This window comes from Aedes aegypti, chromosome 2 (genome assembly GCF_002204515.2).
Source record: "Aedes aegypti strain LVP_AGWG chromosome 2, AaegL5.0 Primary Assembly, whole genome shotgun sequence".
Taxonomy (NCBI): Eukaryota; Metazoa; Arthropoda; class Insecta; order Diptera; family Culicidae; genus Aedes; species Aedes aegypti.
In genome coordinates, this window is record NC_035108.1 from 225,567,586 (window position 1) to 225,582,278 (window position 14,693).

A 14,693-nucleotide genomic window follows, 5' to 3' on the forward strand; every position below is an offset into this window, starting at 1 on the left:
TGGACACAAGAAATGCCAGTGTGTGCCTGCTCTTTGCAGTATTTGCACGACTGCAGCTGCCCTTTGTAGACAATAAATGCCTGCTGCCCGTCAATGGTGACCCACGAGTCAATATTTTTTTGTACCAACATACGGGCCGACCATATGCCGAGTGGTATACCAGCAAACTCGTAGCCCTCTCCCCACGTTAGCTCTCGGATGGAGATTACTTCGCCGAACGCGCACAAGAACTCGACGATCTTCTCTTCAGGAACATTTTCGGGCAGATCGTGAATCTTCACTTCCACACTACCATCTTTCATGGTGATACGAAGCTTATGCTTCTTCCCATTTAACTCCACTTCATGACGGGCATCATGTTCGTCCACTATTTTTTGTGCAAGCGTCAGGTCGCTGACCTTGACGAATGCACATTGTTCGCCCTTGTGACACTGTAGTCTTTCGACGTCTTCTTTCTTCAGCCCAAGCACTGAACGGCAGAATCCGAGCACTTTTTCGAAAGACGGCTTTACTGGGAAGCACGAATAGTCTATTCTAAAAGTGTTTTCCCGCCTCATCGCGACCATACCCGCGACGCGGCACAACACAAAAATATCGATTGAACGATCTGAAAAAAGTGCTTCACTAATGAGGAGCGCAATCGTAAACACGCCTGTGCGTCTCAGAAGCTGAGCGAAAACTGAAACAGCCTGGACACGGTGTGCTGGACTGTCAGATGCGTCCCAAATCAACTAATGTCGAATTCGTTTTTGAGCCTAGGTTGGAAACTGGCGAAACTTGGAACTGGTCGTTCTGAATCACAGTTTCAACTTCAACCCGATTTAGGTTCGACCAAACTACATTTGCTTAACGTTGGTTTGTTTATGTGTTGATCACTGGGCCAGTTCCTAAAAACGAAAACGACGTTAGTGACTTTCTAAGTTTTCATGCAGTGAAGTCTCATTAGGGTCACGTCTTTGAATCCTGCAAACTGTTTTCAATCAGTCAACCTTTAATAATTCAATTTGTCTCCTTTAACCCCAGCTAGCAGCAAGCAGCCCGTTTGCTTTCATGCTGTTGCTTTGGGCTGCGTGATGCTAGCTATCGGCGCATTACAGCGATGTAACAATGCTACATGCGATGTGTACATTTTGCTACCTCTCGCATATATAAGAGAGATCATTCCCTGTGATAGTTAGTTGTAAGTTGATCTGTAACAGAAGAGTATCCCCCACCGAGCAGGAGCACTGCCTCTCGGTGGTGGGCAATAAATCACCGTAATAGAAGAAGTTATCGTCATTCGTCTGCCCCTCCGGGACCAAAGTAAATCACAACGTAGGGCCTGGTCAACCCTGGACGAAACATTGTGACAAATTCATTATTCTGCCTTTGCCCGTTCAGCCAGATGTCATTAAGATTAATTATGTTTGAACAAACAACATTAAACGTCTGATTTGTTCATCTCTTGAATGTTCTTTCGAAACATTTTATGTATTTTTATTACGATTCTTAGCATAATAAAATTTGAATACCGAACTTAACTTTTTTAACATATTTTTAAAAGCAGACCTGTTTTTCGATTCCAATCATTCATAAGAAAATCATTCGTTGAAGTGATTATCAAGCTTGCTGAATATAGTCTAAGGCAGCGTCCATTTATTAAGTAACGCCTAAATTGGAAATTTGTGACCCCCTTCCCACCTTCCGTAACGCTTTTCGTATGAACAATTTCAAATTTTTGTGTGAGCCGTTTGAGCCTACTACTCCCCGACCCTGAAGTGTTACGTAATTTGTGGATGGACCTTCACCGATATTCTTTTTAAATAAATAAAAAATGTCTTTGGAAAAAGCTTTCGGGGAAACGGTACATTCGGGGAAACAGTTCATTCGGGAAAATGGTTTTCGGGAGAAAATCCTTCGGGAAGAAATCATTCGGGGATATGGTTTTCGGGGAAATGTCGGACAATCAAAATGAACACCTGTTGGTGGTAAAATGAACATCATGCAAAAAAACATGAGTAAAATAAATATTTTTGAACATTTTCGTTGCATTCCCGAAAATATATCCATTAATGATTGTAACCTATTCAAAAAGAAATCTAAAGGTATCAGATTTGACATCATATCATAACGATATTGACCTCACTGAAAAACCTCAAGACTCCCGAGCTAAAAGTTACGTCAGTTCAAACGTGATTTTTAAAAAATCTTAGTTTTCGTTGACATTTTTACTTCAATTGACCTTCATATCAACCCGAACACTCAGATTTATGCTCTAAATCGTCCGTGCGTGATAAAAATGCAATCAAATTTGTTTTTTCTTCTCTAACAGGCACGGTGTTCATTTTCCCACCACTTCCCCTAGCAATAAGAGCGCAGGTCAATTCAAAGTCGATGATAGGAAAGGTAATGGCTTAGGGGCAAGACATCTTTGATAATATTATACTGCATTATACTGCAAGTCAATCCCATCTGCATTAGCTGCACTAATGAGATAATATGATTTTTTCGGAAAAAATTAAAAAAAAAACACGCGAACTCCATGGGAGAGAGAAAATAAGATGGGGTTGGGTAAATGGAATTGACTTGACAAATTAATGCTAATAATGCTGCAAAATGTAATGATAGATCAAACAATTCTATTGATTATTTTAGGACCAACGAACAAAGTAATTTAATATTGATATGTTTTTCCTCCAAACCTTAAAAAAATGAAAACAACTGTTCGAATGTAATGTATTTGAGCTATAAACTAAGAACGTCAGCATGAGAAATTGTAAATGAAAAACATCTACTTATGTAGCGAAACAAGTAGTAAACCAATAAAACTATCATTTCGTAACTATTCATCAGTGTACTAATAGTTATTTATGCAACAAGTTGCAAAATGATGATTTTTTCAGCACGAGTTGTACATTTATCCAACGAGGCTCGCCGAGTTGGATAAATACAACGAGTGCTGAAAAAATCGAGTGTTGCAACGAGTTGCATACAACATTTTTTGCTATTTCGAAAAATGCCGTTTCAACTCGATGAACTCTAAAAGCACAAACAAACATTGCAAGAGAACCCACATGGGCATACAGCCATGCGTAGTTTCAATTCAGTATTTTTCAATCACGTAGGCTGTGACACAGTAGTACCCATGAATGTCACAATTCTTCTCGTTCCCATCGGTATCATGCAGATCTATATTCCCTTGTAGAGGAATGAACAGGTAAGAAAGCACAGTGACTACAAATGCTGGACGATCCGACCCCACATCAGTATCGCCAACCTGTGTCGGAGCCTCGAGTCGAGAATTGTCACCTCGCTATACTGCCCATAACTGCATATTTGTAACATTCGACAAAAGTAGGCATTGAGTAAATGGGATATCAAGTTTGCATTTTATTGCAGTATGGGAGGGAACTGATATTTCAAAAAATCACTAAGAATTCAAAAGTGCTTATTTGAGGCTGAAATTTTGTACAACTCATATCGCTTATTGGGTGAATAGTCAGAAAAAAATTCTGATAGAAATTTCGTTGCCACTGCATTATGAGGCTCATGTATAATCTCAATGTGACTGTTATGCGGTTACAATTGCCAATGTGACAAAACAACTTGGTATTTTTTTCGAATTTTCTAGAACAATCTCACATATTTTAGTAAGTGGATCGAAAGTATTTGTTATTTGATGACTCTCCCCGGTATTAACTCGAAATTGACAAAAATGTCGAATGTGACTGTTATGCAGTTATGCCCATAGGCAGTATAGGACACCGACAATTCTCACCTCACGCCAGACATAGAACAAACTCAAGAATCAGATGCAATTGTACTTTTTCTGTGCGGCATGTAAGGCAAGACGAGTCGGTAAGGTGTCGACTCGCTTCCATTTGATTAACATTAGTCGCATCACGTCACCCGAGGTGAGAACGACTCGTCTCGACTCACACGCCGCGCACAATAAGCATGGCATGAAGAGACTAGGACACTGGGTTGTTCGGTTGACGCCCACCAAAACAGTACTGAAAAGTGCTACTTTTCAGCACCGAAAAGAGTGCTGAAAAGTAGCACTTTTCAGCACTGTTTTATTTGGTAGGAAAAGTAGGCCGTTATGTTGATCAACTTCTCAATGAAAAGTTGATTGATTTGCAACGGAATTGCAAAAAATTTATTTACCGTCGTAATTGCACTAGGATGTTGTTTAGTCATGTCATGATAGGTAATGTTTCTCATATTAAATCTTCATTTTAATTTGTCGTTACTGCACTGTAAAATGTCTTTATCCACTTTTTAATAGAAAATCAAAACTTTGTCTTAAGAGCAAGCTTTTGATCATCAAACAAATTTTCAAGCCAGCCATATTGTATGCTGCACCAATATGGAGTAGCTGTTGTAAAATCAGGAAGAAAGCTCTGCAGAGGAGTCAAAATAATGCAGCTCGGAAGTTCATTGACTTCTGCGTTCTTGAGCAAAAAATGGAACGCGGTCCGTTCGTTTTTGGCTCGCGTTCAGTTCAAACACTGGTAAGTAGGACATTTCGTCTTAGCTTAGTTAGGATAAGTTTTTCAATGGGGTATTCTTCTAGATTCTAGAAAGTTGAAGATACAATGATACGGAATGTTTTAATACAAAATATATTGTTATATTGAATACCATGTGCTCCATATAACATTTGTCAACTAAGCGCCATTTTCAACTTGCGTGATTAATTGTGACACGATTCACGTCTTGCATTGGCTCGCAAAAAATATGTGTTATGAATCGAATTACCATCAGTAAGTTACAATTTTAAGTAATTACAAGCTGTTTACGATAAACAGGTATTTTGTTTTCATTTCATATGCAAAATTTAACTTATTCCAAAATATATTTATACCCGGGGTAAGTGAAACCAGAACCAAAACTTTTCCTACACGTTTCAAACATTTTCCTAAACAAATTCAAACGAATGTTTTTTTACCAAAAAGATTAATCTAAAATTACGTAATTGTTTAAGAGAGAGACAAAATGTCTCATTTTTCTGTATATAATTCTAAGGTTTTTTTAAATACGAATTGAAAACTGAACAAGGACAGAGACTATTCCATTCCATTAAGTGGTGGTTTTCTGCCATGCATAACAATAATAACAGAACATATTTGAAATCTCATCAATTATGAAAAGTTTACGTGCTACTTTTTAATTAGTAACATAAAAATTATAGATTTTGAACATGCTTTATTCCTCTTTACGGTTTTAGTGAAGAATACTCAGTTAAAATTAAGTGCGATGTGACATACCATTAGATGTACGTTTTATTTTCTAAAGCGCAATTTTATGGTTGATCACTTATGTATATCAAATATGTACTCAAAATTCAAAATCAATGATTTATTAATCTTATCATTGCAACTGTTGACTTAATGATGTGGACTGACGCATGAAACTGGATGGGTCCCACTTGCCCCGTTTACGGAGGCAACTGCGTCTAATGGCCCATTTTACAACTTTCTTGTAAGGTTTTCACAATTTCCAAATTATTCGATCAAATTCATGCACACACCAGCAAATATGTTGCCAAAATGTGACCATGTTATTGGATTTGAAGAATATTGACATTTGAAAATTATATTAAACAATTTGTTTCAATTATCGTTTTTTAGGTCCCACTTTCCCCGGGCACCCTGAATAGTTTCTAAAGAACGGTATTTCAGCGTAGCTGAGCCTTTCGGTTCATGAGACCAACATATAGAAAAAAAATGTTTCGAAATCGTCCGCGTGGTCGTGTAATACCCCCATTAGATTAGAATCAGCTATTACCATACATACCAAACGCTCGTCATGACCCTATGACTAACATATGTATATGTATAGACTTAGATGATGTGGCTTATTTGATAGGCAGTTATTTCATTTAATAGGTTGTCCTATAATTTAAGTGGATGCTACTGGTTTCCCTTTGGTCCTATCCGCAACCCTGTTGGATCTTGAAAAACATCGTAAGAGATTACAAACTGCCAATGGCATTCTCAAATACTAATCCAATTTGCACATTCAAGGGTCTGACTGTGCTCATAACCCGCCCTAAGTTTGTAATCTTCTCGCCAGCTTGAATTTATATTTCCCACAAGTATAAGTGATTTTGATGAATGATAGCTGTTTTAACTCATTAATTTTCGTAATAAGGTACCCCGGGGCAAGTGAGAATACGGGGTAAGTAGGACCATCCGTCATAGCTCGTTTAGGAAAAGTTTTTCAAGGGGGTATTCTTCTAGAAAGTTGAAGATACAATAGTAAGGAATGTATTAAGTACAAAAAATATTGTTATTTTTATTACCATGTGCTCCTTGTAACAGTTGTCAGCTCAGCGCCATTTTTAACTTGCATGATAAATTGTGACACGTTTCACGTTCTGCATTGGCTCGCAAAAAATAATTGTGTCAAAAATCGAATTACCATCGGTAAGTTACAACTTTACGTAGCTTTACAAGCTGCTTACGGTAAACACGTATTTTGTTTTCATTTCATATGAAAATTTCTATGGTCTAACTTACCCCAAAATATCGTAATATCCGGGGTAAGTGGGACCTATCAAACCAAGCACCAGAATTAAAACTTTTCCTACACGTTTCAAACATTTTCTTATAGAGTAGCATTAAAATATTCAAACAAATGCTTTTTATCCAAAAAAAAACCATTCTTATGTTACATAATAGCTGAAAAGGGAAAAAAAATGACAATTTTTTCCTGAATATTTTTTTTATGTTTATTTTTGAAATACGAATTTAAAATTGAGCGAAGATAGAAATAAAATTTAAAATACGTCATGAGAACGATTACTTTTCTATTTTTATTGAACTTTATTTGCTATTTCAGTAGTTGCGGAAAACAATTCCATCCCATTAAGTGGTTTTCCTCCATGCATAAGAATAATAACAGAACATATTCAAAAATTCGTCAATTATTGAAAGATTACTTGCTGCATTCCAATTGATAACTTATGAATGATATATTTTGAACATTTTTTATACCTCTTTACGCTTTTTTTTGAGAAATTTTCAGTTAAAATTAAATGCGATGTGACATATTATTAAATGTAGGGTTTCTTCCTAAAACGTTACGTATTTTATGGTTGATCCCTTATGAACATCAAATATGCACTCAAAATAAAATATCTATGATTTATCAATCCTGGTATTGCAACGGTTGACTTAATGATGTGGACTGACGCATGAAACTGGATGTGTCCCACTTACCCCGTTTAGCGAGGCAACTGCGTCTAAGAACTCATTGTATATCTTTCATCTAAGGTTTTCACAATTTCGAAATTATTCGATCAATTTCATGCACACATCAGCAAAAATGTTGCCAAAATGTGACCGTGTTGTAGGATTTGCAATATATTGATATTTGAAAATTATTCTGAACAATTTGTTTGAACTATCGTTTTTTTATGTCCTACTTGCCACGGGGTACCTTACACATCATATAATTATACTTTCCATTATATCACATTACTATCACAGCTACATTTTTTTTATCAAAATTACATCACACTACTTTCACAATAATTTATTTTTGTTACCATTTACCATCTGTTATCATAACTAAATAATCAAAAGATAATCAAACTACGATTTAGCACTACGATCAAGAAAGTTACAGTAGAAAAATAAAATCACTTCGATAAATTTTACTGCACTCGCTGTCATTGTGAACACTTTTATCATGAATGTGTTAAGAACTAGTCTATAGTTTTATATTCAGAGAAATGATTGCAAAATGTATTATAACCATCATTAAACTAGTAGCTTAGACAAACAGACGTACCACTTAGGGTTCATATTAGTATTATTATGTGTTTTTAACAAAACTATCACAATAACTTCCAATGCAATTTTCAAATATTTTCATCACCACACATTTCTTCAAATATCATTATTAGCACCTTCACAATCACTAATTTTATAACGACGAGTGTAACGCACAGTTAAACCAAACACCCATTCTTATGTTGCATTATAAAACGATTGATCACACGTTAGCTTCGAAACTTATCCACCATTACTGATTAGTCCAAAGGATGCTACGGCTCGTGTAAACAAACTGAACCATCAACAATCAGCACTGGTTCATAACTACTGAGCCCTGGCGGTCCCTCCGTTCAAAGAGGACCTGATAATATGCTGAAACATATTAACAGATCCTCCACCTGAATGCAGCCGTTTCATGAAAATCATGAACCGTTAGAGGTGTGCCACAGTATTGGAAAGGTGATATGTTTCACAGACAGATATTATTATGATGCACGTTTTACTTTGGCACCGTGAAACCCTGTGATCGTGGCCAGGGAGAAAATAATTATGTCACGCTAAATTTCAACTTTTTTGACCACCCCCCCCCCCTTCATCACGTTTTTTGTATGAGTCCTCCGAAATTTTTGTAAGGCTTGTCACACTTAGCTTGACCCCCCCCCCTCGGAGCGTGACGTAATTTGTGCATGACCCCTAATCAAAACTACTAATCAAAGCGATCAAATATCTAACAACATCGCTTTCTGGGAATTATAATCCCAAGCCCAGGGCTGTATGATTTACATAAAAAACGAAATAATCAGGTATGGATTTGGAGCAAAAAGCAGACAAATTACCGAGTAATATTTAAAAAAATCCATATGTGCACTAACTAAAAAGATATTATTCTGCTAAATTCGAAAAACAAAATATTAGCACGCATGTTGTTTAAGGCCTTTTGGTGCGTCATCACAAAATGGCTTCTTCCAAAATCATTAACATATTGTTACGATAGTATTGTTATTTGCAACATCGATGAAATATAACATCTTATCACCTGATTTAATGGATAATTTATGCGAAGAAAAATGCTTCAAATGGTATTTCAATAGTTAATCAACACTTTCAGATACAGCATTATCAATTTAGCGACAATATACATGAGATTTATATTCTCAAAAAAAATCTCCGATTTTATGTCGCATTTCATTGCCTCACACAACTACACTTATAAATAGAAGGTGCTTACCTTTTCCATTGTAATTCTGCAGCAAGCATTTGTGTTTTGGATTTCATATTGCGTTCACTACACTTCCACTAAACAAATCTTTCATTTACTTTCCTTAAAGGAACACATTTCAAACGGGAATCAAATATTTATAAAGTTTTATCAACCGCAACACTCAAAACTATTATGGCGATGGTTTTCACTTGCTGCGAATCGACGCCGCCACCGCACACTGAGACATGCCTGTGTTTATAGTCTAAAATATCCAACTTTTTTTCTGTTGTATTAATTTTCAGTGCGGAAAGGTTGGGCAAAGCATAGAAACATGAAACTCATACGTTGTTTGTTTTTCGATTCTCTCAAATTACAAAAACCATCTCTACGAAGCATAAAATCAAACCAAGAGTTTATCAATTTGGACCACCCAAAATAATTGAAAAGCTCCGCAGTGCGATGCGTCGGGACGCGTTTATCGTGTGTGCACAATCATCGCGATCGTTGAGCGCAGTGATGTCAGAGTCGCTATCTGTAAAATCATAGCATTTTATGTGATTTGATCACAAAAATCATTAAAATTTTATTAAATTAGTGATCTTGTGATGGAAAACTATTTGCAAAATGACAAGTTTTTATAATATGCAGCAAATGTTCCGAAAACAAGCATATAACAATTGCTAGAAAAATCTGTCACCAATCACCTGACAACCCCTTGCAAACATAAACCGTACCGATGCATAACAAAAATATGCGATAAATCAAATAAAAAACAGAGAAATTCCGTTGTCCTTCATTTAATTGTAATGTTTTCTTTTGATATGTACGATTGAAGAGTTGATTTTGATTTCCAAAACTCGTCAATCTACTAAATTTCCCATGTGTTTACATAAAAATATGCTTAACACAAATGTTATATTTTTTGTTTGTTTGTTTTGAAAATATACATGGAAAGGCGACACTACTACTATTACATCAATGATGATTCTAATGATTCTTTGAGTTACACGCCGCTTCACCTTAACGATCAACGATTTAACATCATTTCATCATCTAAACTTTAGAATCGTTTTTCTGAAAACTGAAATTCATTCTAAAGTCAACTCTCCATGATGCTCAGCCTCATTTTTCAATCGCCTGTATTTCTGATTGAAGATAGTTACCCGAATAGATCAGTGTGCTTGTCACGATAACTTTGGGGGTAGTACAGACTACTCACGAAAAATTGTACGTAGTCTGTCACGTTCAGGAGATCTAGAAGACACGAAGCACTTTGGCCACCACGGAGGTGGGGAGATATCAAGTTACAGAACAGTTACAGAAACCAGTGCAAATGCGATCCAAGAAAAAATATAGCAATACCTGGAATGCTATAAAGCTGATCTGGCGAGTATTGAAATGACGGTCCAATGCTTCCTTTTGATCCGTACGACCGTATTGGCTTCGAAGGTAGTCCTAGAAAATAAAATGAAAAGAAATCTTTATTACTTTGATTATAGATAATTAAGTTGTTCAACTTCGAGTCGATGAGCCCAAAAAGCAATTCAGCAAGACCATGCTGATGATAGAGGTGGGCTTGAATACCAGCGGTTAAGGATCTATTTAATTTTAAAATTTATTCGACTTCCTAGGGTAGTGCATCCTACTGCTTGCCACACGACATACAAATACGAAAAATGGTCAATAGGACACTGCACGAAAATATTCCTCTATTTCTCACTCTCCCCTAAAAAAATGAAAACAAAAGGCCAGTTAAAGCCAAAATCCCATACAAAATCAAAACACCGCAGATGGACAAAGAAAGCTTTTAGTTAAGGCGTTTGAAATTTAAATACAGATTTTAAAGAAACTATTAATTCAAAAAATATAATAATTTTCATAAAACTGATTTTCCGACATTTTCAGACAGATTTTTTATAATTCTACTTAACAATCAACAAATCATTTTTTTATGTTAAAAAAAACAATGAGGCTAGTCTTTCATGCTAAATTGGCCGTTAAGTTGCCGTAAATTCGGGTAAAATTTATCATCGTGTCACACGATTCTATTTCTTATTAATAGAGCACCAATATCAATGTAACCTGTAGTAAATGAGCGTTGTTTGTCTAAGTTATTATCAAATTGTGTGTTGTGAAATTTTTGGTATCGAAGAATGTTTATTTCTATGAAAATAATGCAAAAATGTAGATTCATGTTCGGTGCGGAATTGAGAGACACCCATAAACTTTTAATACTAAACATTGATTTGACCATGGTGTCAGCCTGGAAACTGAACTGAACTGAAAACAGTTTTTATCATCAAAATTCTAATCAATTCACACATTTTGTTAAATTGGAGCGTCTTGCTGGGTAGTGCTTTGTGAAGCCCAAGCAGGACAGTTCGGTTTTGCGTCGTCCGATTGATTTAGCTGACGGATTCGCGCGTTTTCGTTGCCGGAGAATTTTTTTCCCCCTGTTTTGGAGCGTCTTGCTGGGTAGTGCTTTGTGAAGCCCAAGCAGGACAGTTCGGTTTTGCGTCGTCCGATTGATTTAGCTGACGGATTCGAGCGTTTTCGTTGCCGGAGAATTTTTTTCCCCCTGTTTTGGAGCGTCTTGCTGGGTAGTGCTTTGCGAAGCCCAAGCAGGACAGTTCGGTTTTGCGTCGTCCGATTGATTTAGCTGACGGATTCGCGCGTTTTCGTTGCCGGAGAATTTTTTTCCCCCTGTTTTGGAGCGTCTTGCTGGGTAGTGCTTTGTGAAGCCCAAGCAGGACAGTTCGGTTTTGCGTCGTCCGATTGATTTAGCTGACGGATTCGCGCGTTTTCGTTGCCGGAGAATTTTTTTCCCCCTGTTTTGGAGCGTCTTGCTGGGTAGTGCTTTGTGAAGCCCAAGCAGGACAGTTCGGTTTTGCGTCGTCCGATTGATTTAGCTGACGGATTCGCGCGTTTTCGTTGCCGGAGAATTTTTTCCCCCTGTTTTGGAGCGTCTTGCTGGGTAGTGCTTCGAGAAGCCCAAGCAGGACGGTTCGGTTTTGCGTCGTCCGATAGAGTTTGTTGACGGTTTCGCGCGTGTTTTCGTCGCCGGAGATTTTTTTTTTTTTTTTCCCTTTGTTTTGGAGCGTCTTGCTGGGTACGTATTTGGGAAGGCCCAAGCAAGACGGTTTATTTTCGGGACGCCAAGAAGTTTTGCTGTCAGTGTCAGTTTTGTGTTCAGTCGAGAATGGATGGCCAACTGGTGAGTTCGTTTCATGCTTATGATAACACATATTTTCTTGAAAGCGTAACTTTTATGTAATATTAAAACAAACTTTGTATGGTTTGTCACTATAGGTGTCGGCATTATGCTTTTTTCTTATACAATTTGAATATACATATATTTTTCTCTTTTTGACATTATTAAAAATTATCCTTTGAATTGTTCGACATTGTGAATGTTGACGTATTTTCTAAAACTTCTACCATATCGAGACAAAATGCACAGTAATACTCATATGTAATTTTCAAACAAACTATGTATGGTTCGTCACTACAAGTGTCGGCATTATTCCTGTTTCATATAAGTTAAAATATATACATGTAATTTTCAGTTTTCGTCATTAATAAAAACGTCTTTTGAATTGTTCGACATTATAGATGTTGACGTAATTTTTCCAAAAACTTCTCGAGACAAAAATACAAAACTAGCTTTAAATACAAGTCGTATATTTCCCCCTTGTCCATGGATCGCATCACCGACCAGAGGTGACTCCCAGATCTTTTCCTTCCTCACTAATAAACACCCTTCCCGTGGTGATTGTGGAGATGCAGAGGTATTCTCGGTCTCTAGAAGCAACAATCATTACACCCTAACATTCCTTCCCCATCCCAACTGACTGTAAGGACTTGGCCGGCGCCGTTATTGATCAATAATATTAGATCTGCTAAAATTGCACTTCGAGAGTAAGCGGAAACTCCCATCCCTTATTCATTTGGATCGTAGTGCAATTCTTACCAGTTCCGATCAATCACGGAGTAGCAACCATTGACATGTACAGTCAGTTTATGCTATGCTATGCTATGCTATGCAAAACACCCCTTTCTTTTTACCTTTATTTTTGTGATGAAAAAAACTTTGAATGGTTGGACACTGCAGGTGTGGACTTCCGAAGGGTTCACTTTGTTCAGCAAACTTTGGATGGTTCGTCACTGTGGGTGTCGGCATAAGAATAGGAGTGTTAGGAATGTTTCATTTAGGTATTTGTTCAACAAACTTTGAATGGTTCGTCACCCCAAGTGTCGGCATAATCATGTTTATATCTCACAAATAATTATTTATCATGGTCTAATTGCTTATCAAAGTGAATCCTGTGACCCAACGATCCTCCCCATTAACAAACATCCCTCCCAGTAACCTTTGTGGAGATGCAGAGGCAAACACGGTCTCCAAATAGCAAAGGTTACACACTAACATTCCTTCCCTCAATCCCACCTGACTGCAAGGACGTGGCCGGCGCCGTTATTGACCCTGTATAAATAGAGGCACTGAATTATGCACACTGAAGAAGATTATGGCCAATCCCAGTCAAACTTCTAGTTGATTCTTTGTGCATTTTCACTGACTTCGGTCAATCACGGAATAGCAACCATTGATATGTGTAGTCAGTCTAAGCTAAGCTAAAATTCTAATCAATTCACACATTTTGTTAAAACAGTTGAATTTCTTTTAAATAGTTTGAAATTTCTTAGGGAATTGCCTACATTAAGGCGTTTTACGCGATATTCTTGTAATTTAATTATTTATTATTTCCATAGGGAAACTGTATCAGTTATGGCTATAGTGGTTCCCTATTTGGCCATATGCGTTTTCCCAAAAAATTTCACATTTTGATTATTTTTTAATGTTTTAACATCACGATCCATTTGATGTCAAACTACTAAAACACACAGAATGATTAAAACTTTGAAAATAATCAAATTATCCCGTATGGCGAAACAAGGAACCATTATGTCCATAACTGGTACACCTACCCTACATATTGTATTGTTGAGAATTTGGCAAGCATATTTGGATTCAGGGAGCCCAAATTAACTAACTAGAGTGGTTCTCAAAACTAACAATAATTGCATTGATAAGTGATCCATTTGACCCCGAAATGGGATTCCCCGATTTTTTTTTATTTTGAACATATTTTTAGTACTAAAATCACATTTGTTATAAAATTTCAATACATGAGCCAATGAGGCTCACCGTTGTACTTGTTTTCCTGCATTCAGTTGTTCAACATTGACAATATTAAAGAAAACAGATAAGAAATTTTAGACTAATATTTTGCCAACACTGATCAGAATCAGAATTCATCGGGGGCACAATTATTTGATAAGTATTTTCAAATCTCACGATCAGAATCGTTAATTTTTGCAGCAATTAATTTTTCTAAATCGATTTTTTGCTCATTACTTGGCCGCTTAACTTTATTATACTGAGATTTGTACCTTTGAAGTTCAAGTATAATATTAAAGTAGATTTACAAGCATTTTCACTGAGAAATTTTTATCGAAAAAAAAATATTTGAACTATTTTTTTCATTAAGGGTTAAACCAATTAATGTAACACAAATCTCATGAACGAAGAACCTCGCAACACAGTGCACCTTCTTAGCTTCAGGCAAGGCAGAACGCTAAAAAAAGAATTCCACGTTTATTGCCTCACTATCGACCACGTGGAGCACTAGTTGACCATTACGACGGGCATCTTCGGATTTCTAGATATA

At 36.7% G+C, this 14,693-nt stretch overlaps 1 protein-coding gene across 14 annotated transcripts in view; it reads right to left on the bottom strand.

Annotated features, from left to right (window-relative positions):
* LOC5574827 (coiled-coil domain-containing protein AGAP005037) overlaps positions 1–14,693 on the bottom strand; it is a 302,411-nt gene that overhangs the window by 163,486 nt on the left and 124,232 nt on the right. For 12 of the 14 annotated variants that reach the window (XM_021844163.1, XM_021844162.1, XM_021844160.1 and 9 more), the window contains one exon: positions 10,327–10,419. The exons of the other annotated variants lie outside the window; for them this stretch is intronic. In XM_021844163.1, coding sequence (XP_021699855.1) covers positions 10,327–10,419 — 93 coding nt within the window. The remainder of the gene's footprint in view (positions 1–10,326; positions 10,420–14,693) is intronic. 14 annotated transcript variants of the gene reach the window in all.